This window comes from Lycorma delicatula, chromosome 1, assembly GCF_047948215.1.
Source record: "Lycorma delicatula isolate Av1 chromosome 1, ASM4794821v1, whole genome shotgun sequence".
Taxonomy (NCBI): Eukaryota; Metazoa; Arthropoda; class Insecta; order Hemiptera; family Fulgoridae; genus Lycorma; species Lycorma delicatula.
In genome coordinates, this window is record NC_134455.1 from 238385808 (window position 1) to 238401858 (window position 16051).

Genomic DNA, 16051 nt, shown 5'->3' on the forward strand with positions numbered 1-16051 from the left:
GCAGCCCAAGATAACAAAATACAGGTGATATTTAACCCTATAAGAGACGCACTCTGTTTACACAAAGACTGGTTGTATTATTAATTTGAGAGAACTGATGCCTCTTGCATTCCAGGTGCTTTACATGAATCAAAACATAAAGAAAGAAAAGGGTGGATAATGTAATACAAGAAAAAACATCTCTTTCTATTGTGAAGAAAGGCGTTGTACATATACTGTGTGTTTGTGTTGATTCAATTCAATACTATCAGTTTACCATGACTGAGATTTACCATCAAATAACAAAAGAAATGTTTAATAAAAAAAAGGAGGAAGAAATGTTTATGTGTTATGGCTGACATAAACAAGTGGCTGAAATTAGATTTAGAATTTGATTTTTTACACATGTCTATATTTCCAGACATTGACACTATGCAATAAACAAGGGCGAATCAATTTAAACAGTAATTTTGCTATTCTATTCTACACAGGAAACTGTTCTGAGCTGGATGGCAAAGTGGGGGGGTTAAGGTTTGATGTGTTAGAGAGGAGATACCAGCCTGGTTAACTCCTTCATTCTGTTCTGTCACTATAGCCATGACTGAGCAAGAAGTTTCGTCATATGTCACACAACATATAATCATAAAGTTTTTAACTAATGAAGGAAATTTTAAACCATTTTAAAGGTACAGTTTGGGGATGCTACACTGTCCCAGAACCGAGTATTCATGTGGGTCAGACAATTTAAAGGTGGGCTAGAAAATGTAGAAAATGAAAGTCATGATTGACGCCCAAGTAAAGTCTCACAGCTGACAACATCCATGTCGTTCTAGAGCTTATCAAAGGTGATCGCCGGTCCACTGTTGAAGAAATCCCATCAGAAGTGGGTATCATCTATGGGAGTACTCAATCCATTATCAATGATCATCTTGGCTTTAAAATAATTAGGGCTCGATGGGTTCCAGGGTTGTTTACCATAAATCAAAAACAGGTCAGGTTGGAGATCTGTGAAAGACTTCTGACTCAGTTTCGGCAAGAAGGCGATGATTTTTTGAAGAGTGTCATATATGATGAGAAATGGGTCGGTCCATCATTACGTTACAGGGTCAAAAATGGGGAGTAAGGAGTAGCAAAGGAAGGATGTGGGCTGCCCAGTGAAGGCAAAAAGCCTTCTGTCAGCCAAAAAAATTCTTCCAACGATTTTTTTTTGCTCAATGGGAGTTTTACTCATTGATTTTCTCCACAACCAACAAACGATGTATGCAGCTCACTATTGCCAGTTGCTACAGTCAACAAACACCTCCTACCAAAACAAAAGACGGGTATGCCGATCAGAAATGTCATCCATCTCCATGTCAATGCTAGGCCACACACTGCAATTTTAACAAGAGATAAATTGGAAAAAATGCACTGAGAAACCCTCAACCACCCTTCCTTCAGCCCAGATTTGTTCCCCTGCGTTATTTTTTGTTTGCGCCCTTGAAAAAATTGCTTAGAAGGGAATGATTTTAAAACAATGAAGATGTCGAGGAACACGTGCGCAATTGGTTGACAACTCGTCCTCAAACCTTTTTGAACAAGGAATATTCAAGCCTAAATCATTAGCAAAAATGTATACATCGTGCAGGAGACCATATAGAGAAATGATGATCATATGAATTGTGTATATTATTAAAAATTAATTAGTTTATAAAAAAAAAAAAAATTACTATTTATATTTGATTAACTCTCATACTTTGAGATCTAGCAAAATAGTTATTGCACTCAAAGGAAGCTACATCTATTTTCTAAATGATTTTTTTATTTTACTTTTTTGTCGATTCTATTTTTTATGAACATTCTATTTTATTTATTCCTAATATCATGTTTAATTTTAAAGTTTTTTATTTAAAAAAAAATTACTTAGTATTTCCTCCTTTTGTAAATCAAAATAACATTTAACAATCAATTTATCTTGAGATCACAACCCAGTGCACAATGCAATAAGGAAAACTAAGATTTAGTAGGGATTTAAAGGTACTGGATAAATTGCAGAAAGAATATACAAGACAATAAGGATTAAATAATATTAATGAATTTTACAGAACAGCAAGTTTGAAATCCAGTTAACTTAAAAAACGTTTTTACAAGCTTGCAGAAAAATAAAGCTCGCATTTCTTGTTTATATTAAATGCTGTATGTTTAGAAAACAGGAGTTACATTTAAAAGGTGATTAATTCACAAAAAATATTGAAAAAAATATTTAACACAATACCCCAAATTCATTCAGTTATGTTGGAATTTAATACAAGCCCTAAAAATAGGATATATAATGTTCTGAATGTGACTTTTTTATGTTATAAATTTTACACTTTTCACCTTTCAGCACTGAATTTGTTAATAATGATAAACATTCAGTTAGACAATCATGTAATGTATTCATTTTAACTTTTTTTTATCATTTGAATGAACATGATTCATCTCCTAATAATTCCAATTTAAATTAAGTTTATAAAAAAAAATCAGGTTTTTATATAGTTATTTCTTTACAAACATGTGTCTGTTTATTTTTATCTCTTCATAAATATTAATTGTCACGTTTTTTTTACAGTTATCAACATAATCCTTCAACAGCACTGAACTGCACAAATTGTAGAACGACTAGTATATTTTTCATTATAAAAGGATACTAGAATAATAAAACTTAACATGATTCAAAACATTCTTGTAAGCAAAGTTAGACTTTCAAAACGCTACTTAAGCTAATTACAAAAAAAAATCAATTATTTACAGGGGTAATAAAACAGAAATGAATTTACAGCAACAGTATAATAGTTTAAATAAAAATAAACATATATTTAGATTAAATTATTAATTTAATTTTTACAAATTTCACAAATTTAATAAACTTAAAACAACTAAAATTTGTACAACTGATTCAACATTAAATTAAAGACACATACATACTCTTAATGTAAGATAATAGAAAAAATACTATTTAGGTATCTGTACACTCATATACAGACATACATACATACACATAATTTACTATTTATACATAGATAACTTAGATGGTGGTCCATATGAACATAAAGCTATTGTGCTTAATTTTATATTTTGTAGTTCCTTTCTTTGTTTTGATAGTTTAAGACCATTTCCTTAGATGAAACTGAAAAGAAAGAAAAAAAATATTAGTACCAGATGAACCACTGTTTTATCATTACACTAATGCTAAGAGAATTAGAGTTTATCTAATGTTAAGAGAATAAATGCAAAAATATTTCCATTTATAACTAATAAATGAAAATTAAATTGATAAAAAAAATTATATTTCTAAAAAAGTCAGAATAAAAAACACAATAATGAAACTGGTCATCAATTTTGTAAGTGCCAAACCTTTCTTAAGAATAACAACATAAGTCTTACAGCAGCTAGGAAAAACTCCATTGCTGTAATAATACATCATCCAATTCTGATTCCAAATTGAAGCAGTCAGATTAGCAGACAGCCTAATTTGGATTACGCTATTAACCTAATCAAAATATGTCTGAACCCGTACTAAGATTATTTATTATCTGGAATTTAATCAATGCCTCTTAATTACAAGCAGTCATAAAGACTATTCTGAATCCCATAAGATATAAAATAGACTGTCTACTGTTTCTATCAATACAGCAAAATAGTAACAGAAGTAAATACTAAATCTAACCTCCAAAAGAAATTTTATTGATGACACAAAACTCTGGGGACAGGTATGGTTTTTCCTTGGTAACTCTACATTTATTCTCAACCAACATGTTAAATTCTGAAGAAAGCAGAAATTTTGCTCCACCTAAATTTAAGTCAGTCAGTGCAAAATCACTGCAGTAATGTGCTGCTCAAAAATGCTAATTAAAAAACAAACGATACAATTCTACAACTACACCAGTGTTATTCCTTTCCTTTCTCTGACAATAGAAATAGCAAATTTTAACCCATACTAGGCTTCAACTTTTTTTTCATTTAGACTAAACAATTTACTTATTTTGTTTTCAAAATAAGAGGCATGTTTTTAAATAAGGTTTGTTTTGAATTTTCCATCTGTGTATACAATGAAAACAAATGGCACTCGCATAGCTCAGTTATTTCAATCAGTAGTCAGTCAGCTGTTAGTAGCTGACTAGTAATTTTGTTGTTAATTGTTTACATTCATTCATTTATAATGAGTGCTACCATTCATGATCCTGCTTCAAAGTGAAGCACAAGAAGTAATAAAAAAAATTCTGCAACTAAAATTTACAAACAAATTTGTGAATTTTATGGGCCAAATATTATGACCAATGCTAAAGTACAACATTGGTTCATTTCTAGAAAGGTGAAATATTTAAATATTAGATTGTGGATACCAGTGTTCTTTGGTGGTATTTAACCACACACCTCAGGAATGGTCGACCTGAGATTGTACAAGACTACACTTCATTTACATTCATACATATCATCCTCATTCATCCTCTGAAGTAATACCTTACAGTGGTTCCAGAGGCTAAACTGAAAAAGAAAGAAAGACGAATGGGCGTTCATGATGAAGAATGCAGTGCATGAGCAGCCATTGTTTATAATGAATGATTTGTTTGAAACAAGTTGATAAAAAATTTGAGAATACGGTATTTCATCATGTCACAAGTGTCTTTGATGTTTTACAATCTTTGATTTGTGCACCATTTGACTGAAAAATGAGCTATAAAAATCTGTATGCCAGATGGATATCAAATATGTTAACCAATACACAAGGAAAAACATTTTGCTGCAGTATATGAATTTTTGTGGCTATACAAAAATGAAAGTGTTGAATTGTTTAATTACACTATTACCAGAGATGAAACCTGGATTATTTATATGAATGTCAAGACAGTCAGTGTAATAGTGACATTCATCACATCCTTGACCGAAGAAGTTAAAACAAGGGTGTTCAGTAAAGAAGCTTATGGCTACTGTTTTTTTAGACAAAAATGGTACCTTGCTTGTCAAATTTATTGATCAGAGAACTACTAGAATACTGTATTGCAATACTGTATGTATTGCAAAATGTTAAAAAATCGTAGAGGAGCTATAAAAATAAACAACATAGGACGCCATCCCAGAGGATGACAATGCCCAACCAGAAATAGCACATTAGACAGTGATGCAATTGGAAATGTTTTGTTGGAAAATTTTCAATCTTTCACCCTATAGCCTGACTTTAGTTCTCTGCAATTATTTCCTTTTTCTTCACCTAATACAGTGGCTTGCATCACATATGTTTGAAATGGACAAGAAATTGAAAATGGCAATACTGTGTGGTTGAGGTCATTAGTGGTGAAATTTTTTGAAAAGAGAATGAAGAAGCCAGTGAAACACTTTGACAAGTGGTTGAAGTTAAAGGCAGCTATGTAGAAAGTAATAGATAAATATCTTCATGTACAAATAATAAAGTCTATATATAGTTTTCAGTTTTCCTTATATTTCGAATGGATCTTATTTTAAAAGCATATAATTACAACATCAAATGTGCTTTTAGATACCTATTTTGAATTCTCATGATAAAGAGTAAATAAATGAAATAAATAAGAGCCAATTCAAAAGCCAGCAGCACCTACCAGTACACTGAATGGCCAAACCAATAACATAAACAAGAACGTCATCAGCCAGAAAAGATCAGACAGATTTTTATATTTTTTGTATTTGGAATTATACACATAATAAATAAATAGTTTTTTTACAATACCAACAAAACAAAATAGCACTGTTCCAGAACTACTCATATATGCATATGCAGCATTACTTTAATATCTGCCAACAAAATCATTTAATTTCCATCTGCTAAGCAAAACATTATTGTAAAACTACATACTAACTATTGAACAATAATCACTAAAGTTTCAGGGCTACTTTAACAGTATATTAATTCTTTCTCCCATTTCAGCCGATAACTAGTTAAGTTTACTGATATTTAATCTTTAAAAAAATATACATTTTCCAGAAATAATTAAACTGTAAACAAATAAATAATACTGTTAAAAATCTTACACAAAAATTAAAGAAACCTCAAGTTTAATTTATTAACCAATCCAAAATATTAACAAATTAGAGTGCAATTAGAATACTACACTTGTAAATGGAATGAAAAACAAACCATAAACAAGATAAAATTTAATAATTTACAATTAACATTCAACTTAAGTAACTTTATAGATTGCAAATCTACCTTAATGCATAAGATTTTTCTTTAATGCATGGGTGTGTGTGTGTGTGTGTGTGTGTGTGTGTGTGTATTCATTATTTTTAAGAAAATGTATAAAATAGTAGTAGGGCAATTATTAATATGGATGTAACATTCAGTAATATGGATGTAAACACTGTTATAAAAAGTCCATATAAAATGCAAAATGCGAATGATTATTTTGTTGTGCTACCCTGATCATACTTCCTACATCAAAGATAATTTATGTATATGCTGCATAAGTACATATTGAACAAAATTTATTCAAATTAAATTTTTTTTTAATGAAATTGAGAGTTATCAAAAATAAAATTAATTGAAAAAGGTTTTTGTAATTTATTGCATTAAGTATTTGAATTGATATTTATGTACATAAATATCAATAAAAATTTTATGGAAGAATTTCTTCAAAAGTCATTTTTCAAATTTAAAAAAGTGAAACCAAAAACTGACAAAATATTTTTAAATATATTTAGCTTTCAAAATTAAGAACAATAAAATATTCTTAAATATATTTACTTTTCAAAATTAAGGACAATACAATTTTTTAATTTTTTATTTATTTATTTTAAAAAATTGCAATTATTTTTCAATATTATTTTGGGAAATAGCTACAATTTTTCAGCAAAAGTTGTAAAAATCTACATGGTATTGAAAGAACTATGTTTTTATATGAGCTACTTATTTATTTATAGTAAACATACATCAGCTGTGATTAATAACATTTCAACTATTAATTGACAGCTAAGTTTATACAAAACATTACTTGAGACAAAAAGTTACTGATTTTTAATTAAATTATTGTATGTTTGTTTGAAATGAAGGTTCAGTGAATTCATTTTATGTAACAATGAATCCTGTCACACAGGATAAAGAAAAAATTACTAAGTGCTTTATGTTCAGTGTTACGGCAGAAAAAAAAAAGCCTACATATTTTACAACTCAATTGTCAGATTATAAAACTGGTTCTTTAATAGGAAAAAGTTCTTTTGCCTCCACCTGTGTTTATACTGGACAGTTTAGGATGACGAATAAAATTGTTGCAATTAAAAGGTATAATCTGAATAATATATCCACAGAAGAAATCAACTTGATTCAAAGAGAAATAATTATGATGAATCAGCTGACAAACCCATTTATAATGTCATCTTTAGTATCATTTGTTGCTGGATGTGAGGTTATATTGATTCTTCCATTAATGGAATATGGTTCATGTTCTGATTTAATCAAAAAACATTTTTTTTCTGGCCTTCCTGAAAGTGTAATTAAAATAGTATTGAAAGATGTTCTTAAAGGAATGGAATTTATTCATAAGAAAGGTATAATTCACAGATCTGTTCGAGCAAGTCATATTCTCATAGGATCTGATGGATGTACTAGACTAACAGGATTCAGATATGCTTATTGCAAGAAAAGTAATGATAATTATACCAACAAACCTCGACAAATTTTTGAGTTTCCACAAAATTCTGAGTCAAATCTAAACTGGGTCAGTCCTGAAGTTTTAAAACAGAACATGTGTGGGTACAATGAAAAATCTGATATTTATAGCTTGGGAATTACAGTCTGTGAACTGGCAAATGGATTTCCTCCTTATATAAATATTCGATCTACTATGATGTTGATGGATAAACTTAATAATAAAATTCCTCTCATATATGATTCCTCAAATATAAATAATGCGGATGATTTAAACGAAGATATCATTAAAGCCTTTAGTAGTTCATATTCCAACAGAAAATTCTGTGAGCATTTACATTCATTTAAAAATTTGTGTTGTACTTTAAATCCAGAAGAAAGACCAAATGAAATAATGTTATTAAATCATCCATTATTAAAAAAATCACGCAGTCGAAAGAAACCATTTTCTGAACTTGTTTTTCCAATCACTCCTATAAAAGAAGAAAGTATGTCAGTGATAAATTTAAACGTTGATACTCGTACTACAGATTCAAGCATTGATAATGTTAATATTTTATCAGTTGATTGGGATTTTTAATTTTTAACACATATTAATTAAGAAACATGACAGTTGTCACTTTACTAGTTTTGTTGTTATTCAATTATGTAACTAAAAAATATTTTATTGTCAATGGGTGTAATGTAATAATTAAATATTTCAATTGTAAAATCATAAGAGTATGTTCAAAGATCATTTACAGAAAAAAAATTAAATCTGAGACTCGTATGGAAAAACAAAAAGAAGAATAGATCCACAATTTGATTAAAAATCATCTTTAATAGAAATCAAAATAAATACAGGGTCAACATAAATTATTTAGCGCAATCTGGGGGTTAATAAAACTGAGCAAAGCAATGTAGCATGCATTGATTTTTTTTTCAAATATTAGCGTAGGTACTAGAGTTGCTGATGACCTTGAATAAACATGCTGGCGCAACGTAACAACAGGGGAATCATAACAGTCAGTTCGGCAATGGCTATAGAGCAGGAGAAAGCAATGTGCGTACTATAGTTTCATGAAAGTGGATCTGTTATTATTGTTTGTAGAAGTTTTCATTTAGACTAAGGCCATGAAGTCTCCTAACAAAGACTCTATTAAACATTGGTAATAGCAGTTTAAGGATACAGGATGTGCAGTACACAAAAAAATGTTGGCAGTCATCTCTTCTCCAAGAAGGTTGTGGATTAAGTAAAAGAAACTTTTAAAGCCCAGGTCAATCGAGTCGTGATAGTTTAGAACTGGGAATACCATAACTTGACAATTGTGAAGGTGGTACACAAGCGCCTAAAACTTTTAGCATACAAAATTCAGTTGGTGCATGCAATTAAAGATTACGATAAACCATGCCATTACAATTTTCTGTGGATATTCTTGATAAAGCGAATGAAGATAATGCATTTTTAGAAAAAAATTATCTTCACTGATGAAATCTACTTTCCATATTTCTGGTCTCATTAACCATCATAATTCTCCATTGAACCATCAATGGATTTGACATGACATTTGACAAACACAATATGATAAGCCAAAAATTTTAGTCTGGTGTGCGTTGAGTGATTATGAATGATCAGACCATTCTTATTTGCTAAAACAAAAGTTACTAGCACTATTATTTAGACATGTTACATCAGCTGATTTGGAAGTCGAGAGTTCCAGCGTTCAAGTCCTAGTAAAAGCAGTTATTTTATACGGATTTGAATACTGAAGATTGTCAGACTGAAGATTCGGATACTGAATGAAGATTGTCAACATCAATAAACTAAAAAGGAGTAATTAATGGAATAACTCCAGATATTCTTTGTAATGTGTGGCATGAAATTAAATATCGCCTAGATATTTTATGCATAAAAAAAGCTGCTCATGTGGAAATTGTTTGAAATTAATAACAGTCATAAACAAAACTGTTTGAAATATCCTGTTTAACAATAAAATAGGCATGGAATTACATTGCTTTGTTATTTTTTAATAAACATCTAAATGCGCTAAATAATTTACGATCACCTTGTATATTAAAAAAATAAAATAAATAAAAGATAAATTGATACGATCCAAAAATAAATAACCAATACTTATGAAACAATATAAAAATAGTATCTCTATCAAAATTTACAAAATAAAAAATATTCCTTTTAATCGCAAGTTGAAAACAAAATGTTAGCTAAATACAGAATAAACCATACAATCTCCCAACTTGGAATTGTCATCTAACTTTAAGATATAAAATACCACATGCTCTTGGTTTAAGCCTATAAAGAATACCTTGAGTAAATTTCTATCAAGAATCTCCATCAAAATTCAATTCATAAAGGTAAAAGATCACTTAATTCATTCTCATTTATCTGAATGAATTTACAGAAAATGTAGGAATAGGACTGGTGTTAATTTTAAGTTTCTTGAGTGTTTATATCAGTTATGCAAGAAATCTTTATAAAAACTTCAAAGATACTTTTATTATTTTTAATTTTTTTTTTTTTTTAATATGGAAAGAATGACATTATGTAGTAGTACTATGTATTTTTCCCTTTAAATGTCTATGCAGTCAATGTCAAAAAGAGTCAAAATAAAAAGATGGAAAGAGAAAAAACTTGATTAGAGTTTGCAGATAACTTTGAATTTGTATTTGAATTTGATTTGTATTGAATTTTCAACTTCCTTTACACCAAAATTACTGATTTTCAATTAATTGTAGCATGAATGTGTTCACTCTTCATTCAAACAGAAGTAACACCTACTTTTGTAGCAGACATAGGTACTTAACCTCTCAAAATACTAAAAAAAGGTCATTATAAACAGATAACAAAACTACTGTTTTTATCATTGTTGTTGTTGTTGTTGTTGTTTGTGTGTGTGTGTGGGGGGGGTGTGGGGTGTGTGTGTGTGTGTGTTTAAATTCTGTACCTAATGCAGAATACCTAATGAGGTAAGACAAGACTTTTCAAAATTCATTAGTTAGCTCATTATTCATTAGCTTACCTTAATTTTTCATGGAAGTACTATTGTGGGATCCTGCATCCTCAGTCATGATTGAAATAATTCCGTTATTGCATAACCAAAATATTAATATTTAGTCACTGTATAATAAAAATCTAAAATAATATTTTACAGCCCAACAAGCAAAGCATTAAAACAAATACCCACACACTAGCAAAAAGTTCATTAATAAAAGTGACTGATGCTGTATTTAAATCTTATGCAAGTTAATTTTTTTTCTTAATGAGCAGAAATACTTTTCTAACAAGTTATTTTAACAAGAATAAATTACCTATATGGTAAATAGCTAAGGACTATTCTCCTCCTCTTCCATTTCTTGGTCCCTCCACTTTTGGCTGTTCTGTAAAGCAATGGCTTGCCAGTGGGCTCTATTCTCCCTAACTCCCTCTACAAGTGGCTTCAATGGTTCAGAGAGTTCTGCAAATGCCTGAAATAATTTATTAATAAAAATGTATAGTTTATAAATTGCTAGCAACTATTCTAATAGCTAAAATACAACTCCACGTAACTCATTGATGTGAATTCACAAAAAATTTGGTTCATGATTTGTTTTGAAGATTGTTTCCTAATTAATTAGAATGTTTTAAAAACATTCTAATTTATTAAAATGTTTTTAAAAAAATTGTTTATCCATCCCCAAAACATTTAGTAATCTGTACTATTTATCAATAAGGAAGTAAGAAAACTGGATGAAATTTCAATGAATTAAGAAGATTTTTGCAAATCAGCAAAAGAAAGCAAAAGGAAGGTAACCATTCCACAACAGTTTTGTTCCATTAAAGCTGCGACTAAGCAAAATGTCTATATATACAACAAAGTTGTTCAAAGGTCGCTTACATGTTACAGTTATTTACATTATTATTCATTATTGAATTTTCAACTAGTTTTTTTTTTACAACTTTTCATTTTATATTTAAAAATATGTCAAATATTCATACAATTTTTAAAATTCACATGTTAAAATATCTAATTATTATAAGATTTTACTTATTTATTATATTTAAAATTTACATATTGAAATACTAAAACTAACTGTAATTAATATTGTACTCCTTAACAATCATTCCTAAATATGAATAAGAGTAAAAAAAATTTCAGGTCAATATTCTTTGCATCAATGTAGATACTTAATACACAAATGATAAAATTCATGAAAAGACTAATATGAATTGTGATTTATTAATTTTGAAATTAATGCTATATAGTTTGAAAAATTTCTATAAAACATTTACCCTCAATTTTACAGAATGGATGGCATACATTTTTTAACTGTTTTTTTGGATTGCTGTTTGACGTTAATAAGCAGTAGTTACGGTAATAAGTAGTTAGTTACATTTTGAAAGAAACATGAAAGAAAGACAATTAAAATCTATTAAAAAATATTTTGTTGTGGTATTTTAGATGCATCTACATTAAAAAATATGTAAATAAAAGTATAAGGTAAATAAAAAGTAATAAAAGTATAAAAGTAAAGTAGTGGTATAAATATCCACACACCATGAAATACACGATTCTTCATAAACATATATTACATACAGTAAATAATTTTTTTATGTCCCTTTTGACTAGTTTGATATTATTCTCCCTTCTGCTCTGTATTCTTTTAACTTCAAAATAGTTACTACAACCTACTTTCTCATTTATCCGTTTCATAAATGCCAGACTTTGTCTTCCTCTCGTTTTTATCCTCTACACACTCCTGTCACCAAATTAATCAAACCTGGATATAGACCTACACTGTACTTTCTTGTGCTAGTCTGCTTTTTGATCTTTTCAGTAACGTAAATGATGAACAACGTTTTGTTCATCATTTACAAATAATAATTTACATACACCAAACAAATAATACATAAGAAAATTCTTTCTTGTCTGGTATATTTGCAGTGTCTTAATATTTAATTCTCACTATCCACATTTTATTACATTTCATTTTCTTGGCTTCTCTGATTTATTTTTAAATCAAATTTCTTTCCTAGTAATATATATATATATATATATACCACTCACAACTGCTAATCATTTTTTTATTTATGGTAAAAGAACAATATCACTGGAAAATCACAATAATTAATTTTTTTTAAAGTTACTAAAATCTATCTTATTTTTCAACATACAAGTTGAAACCCGGTGGCAACAGGCTTATCTCTCTTCTCTCTGAATCAGAGTTTGCCTTTCTTGATGATCTAAATCTTACCACTACTAACTGATCTTTTTACAAATTATAAAGAAGTCTTTTATTTGCTATAAGGAAATGTAATTAAAGAAAGACAATATAATGTAAGGACCATCCTATACAACAGTATGGTTTTTCATTATATTTATTGTCATACAGAAATGTACATATGTGTAAAGCTTTACATATATGTAAAGCTAAAAAAAAATTGAATGTATGTTTTTATAAGTATTATAATACACTACCTCATAAATAGGAAGACAGATAGAATCAATAAATTCAACCTGCATAGCAGGCAACTGGTCCTGTTTTTCCCTATTCATTATGTCCTGGAAAAAAAGTAAAATTATTTAGTAAAAAGCACTACTATTTTACAACTATGTAACTGTATAAAATTAGCAATTTTTAGAAATTTACCATCCGAGAATAACATTCAAATTGACTGGTTATATTTTTAAATTTTAATAAATTTCTAAATTTTCAGTTAAATAGAAACTCATTAAAATTTAGACCTTACAACTTAGAAACTTTCTACCATGTCAAGAAGAATTAAGAAATGTTATGTTTTACTATATGTAAATCTTGTTCATATTTGTAGATAATTCTCACAAGTAAAAAATATTTTATCATAAATTCAGGTTTTTAAATAAAAACAAATGTGTTGGCAAAGGCTATATGAAGTGCATAAATAATTTAAGAAATTAGTTTGATAGAAATAATTTAAGCCTTATACCATACTGGAAATAAAAAAAAAATAAACATGACTCAATATCAACCAACTTCTGTTACTGAATCAAAGTAAATTGTTTGAAAAATTAATTATCAGCGACTGTTAGTATAATTTTCACCTAAAATATTCTAATTTCTTATGAACTAAAATGTTTTAAAAATACACAAATATGGTTTCACAGAACAACAATCTAACAATTGCGCTCTATGAATTTTAAAACTGATCAACAAAATAAAATATTTAGAATATTAATAATCTGAGCAACCTAATTCAGTAATGTTAATGAAATTTTTTACAGAAACTGCATCAAGTTGGTCTTGCCAAGATTCAATTAATTAAATTCAAATTTAACAACAGAACCTTATGTGGTGTAATTTTATCCAAAGAAACAGAAAAATATTAAATCTACTTTTGTAGTTGTAAAAAAGAAGTTACACATTCAATTCTCGACCATCGTTGCTTATTTACATGTTAAATGATATTGAAGGGGAAAACTGTAGTAATGTTTTAACACATTCAGATGACATCTGTATGTGTTAAAACTTTCTGACAATTCAAATAATTCATTCACATACTGACACTGTGCCAATTAAACTCAAAAAACAACAACTTAGCCACCAAACACAATAACACAGAAAACTATAAAAAAAATCATTCCAATATGGCAGTGAAGTTGTGTTGTTACAAATTTTGTGGTTGTTAGGGTTTATGTTTTCTAAATTTTTATTTTCTAAGTTTTAATTTCGTTTTTTTTGTTTTTGCTATTTGTTCATGTAATTGTGAAATTATGTGCAGACTGATGATGCAGGATCCCATGAAAGTTGACTATTGGTATTAGTTCTTTAGGTTGGTAACAGTTGTTGTTAATAAATTAGATCGTGATCTAATATTTAAGCAACAAAAATTCTTAAAAGATTACAAACATTAAATTATTATTAAATATGTTACAGAATTGTATTTCCAACAATACCACATGAACTAATCATAAACTTTGCAAGAAAACACAATTAAGTAGGATTTTCATTCTTCAGAATAGAGTACTTAAAAGTAATATTTAGATTTGTTTACAGAAATTCCTGCAGATATTTAAATTAACAAAATTGTAATTATACTTAATGTAAATTATTAATATACATTATAGTCATAACGGTAAATAATTTTTATTGCAAAACCTACTTACTAATTATGTCAACACACCAAAACTGCATTTCTTATGTAAAAAGAGAAAGAAGAAAACTACTTGAGTTCTTATATCATACTTTTTTAAACCGGAAATGGATTAACACACTTTTTAAAAAAATGTTTTACAATGTTTTTAGATTTTTTTATGTTTATTAACATGTTTTGTGAGTTTTCTTTTCAGATAAATACACATCTACATAAGAAATGAAATGTATTGCTTTGTATATTTATTAAAATATATACAACTATTTTGGAGTTACAGTATCGCAAACCAGGAGTAGTTTTATCATTATAATACTGGAATTATTTTTGAAAAAACAAAATGTTAAAACAACTTACAATAGGAGTAATGTTTAGTTCCTGTCGTTCTATGTCTCCTTGCTCAAAAAACTCACTTGATACAAGCTCTGCCACCTGATAAAAGAAATGGTATTTAACAAAGAAATTATTTACATTAATTATTTTTAAAATGTTAGAACAAGTTATTTAACAATCAAAATAGAATGCAGAAAGAAGTGATCCAAAGCACATCAAACTGTAATATGAAAATATTATAATGTTAATTCTTATACCCATCTAATCGTCACCTTAAAAACCATTACCATCTAAATCATCAAGTTAAACACATTTATTTAACATATGAGGTCTGTTCAGAAAATAACCGGACTTAATCTTCAGTATTAATTTTACAGATTGCTGGTCCTTGTAATCCCCTTCAAAGTACACCCCTCCCCTATTCATGCACTTTTCTCAGTGGTGTTAAAATTGCGCGAAGCAGTGCTGGATAACTATATTTTAAATGGTTTTTAATGTCCATGACAAATTTGCTTTAATGTTATCATGGTTCACTGTTCCACCTTGAGGCAAGAATTCACAATGCACAATTTCATTTAAATTGAAAAGAACAGTGAGCATCACTTTGACATTGGATTGAGACTGACATACTTGCTTGGGGTGTGGAGATCCTTTGCCAATCAACTATGATGATTGAACTTTTTTCTTAATGTCATAGCCATAAACCCAGCTTTCATCGCTCATTATGAGCCTTTGCATCTTAAGTTGCCAAAAACATTCACTCAATATTCTTTCTGCTGTTCAGCCATCAAACGAAGAACAAACTTTGTTGGAACTCGATGCATGTTCAATTTTTCATGTCAAAAGGTCGTGGCATGGTCCAACTGAGATTCTAACCTCTTCTGCAAGTTCTTTGATGATCAATCAGCGATTTGCACACACCAGACCATTGATTTTCTGAACACGAGTGTCATCAGCTGAAATTAAGGCCTTCCTGGTCAAGGGTCATTTTCAATTCACTG

At 28.7% G+C, this 16051-nt stretch overlaps 2 protein-coding genes across 10 annotated transcripts in view; one reads left to right on the plus strand and one right to left on the minus strand.

Annotated features, from left to right (window-relative positions):
* Positions 1–2789: 2789 nt before the first annotated feature.
* The window catches only part of LOC142329797 (dual 3',5'-cyclic-AMP and -GMP phosphodiesterase 11-like), a 623752-nt gene continuing 610490 nt past the window's right edge, over positions 2790–16051 (minus strand). For 8 of the 9 annotated variants that reach the window (XM_075374625.1, XM_075374633.1, XM_075374652.1 and 5 more), the window contains 4 exons: positions 15075–15149; positions 13069–13152; positions 10922–11077; positions 2790–3127 (listed from right to left, as the gene is read on the minus strand). In XM_075374625.1, coding sequence (XP_075230740.1) covers positions 10937–11077; positions 13069–13152; positions 15075–15149 — 300 coding nt within the window. In that variant the 3' untranslated portion in view covers positions 2790–3127; positions 10922–10936. Of the gene's footprint in view, positions 3128–10921; positions 11078–13068; positions 13153–15074; positions 15150–16051 lie in introns of those variants that run through there. The other variant, XR_012757596.1, reaches the window with a different exon arrangement.
* On the plus strand, positions 7047–10248 carry LOC142317790 (STE20-related kinase adapter protein alpha-like). Its single transcript, XM_075354338.1, has 2 exons — positions 7047–8103; positions 10199–10248. Exons 1-2 carry the CDS (start codon positions 7047–7049, stop codon positions 10246–10248), a joined length of 1107 nt encoding a protein of 368 aa, XP_075210453.1.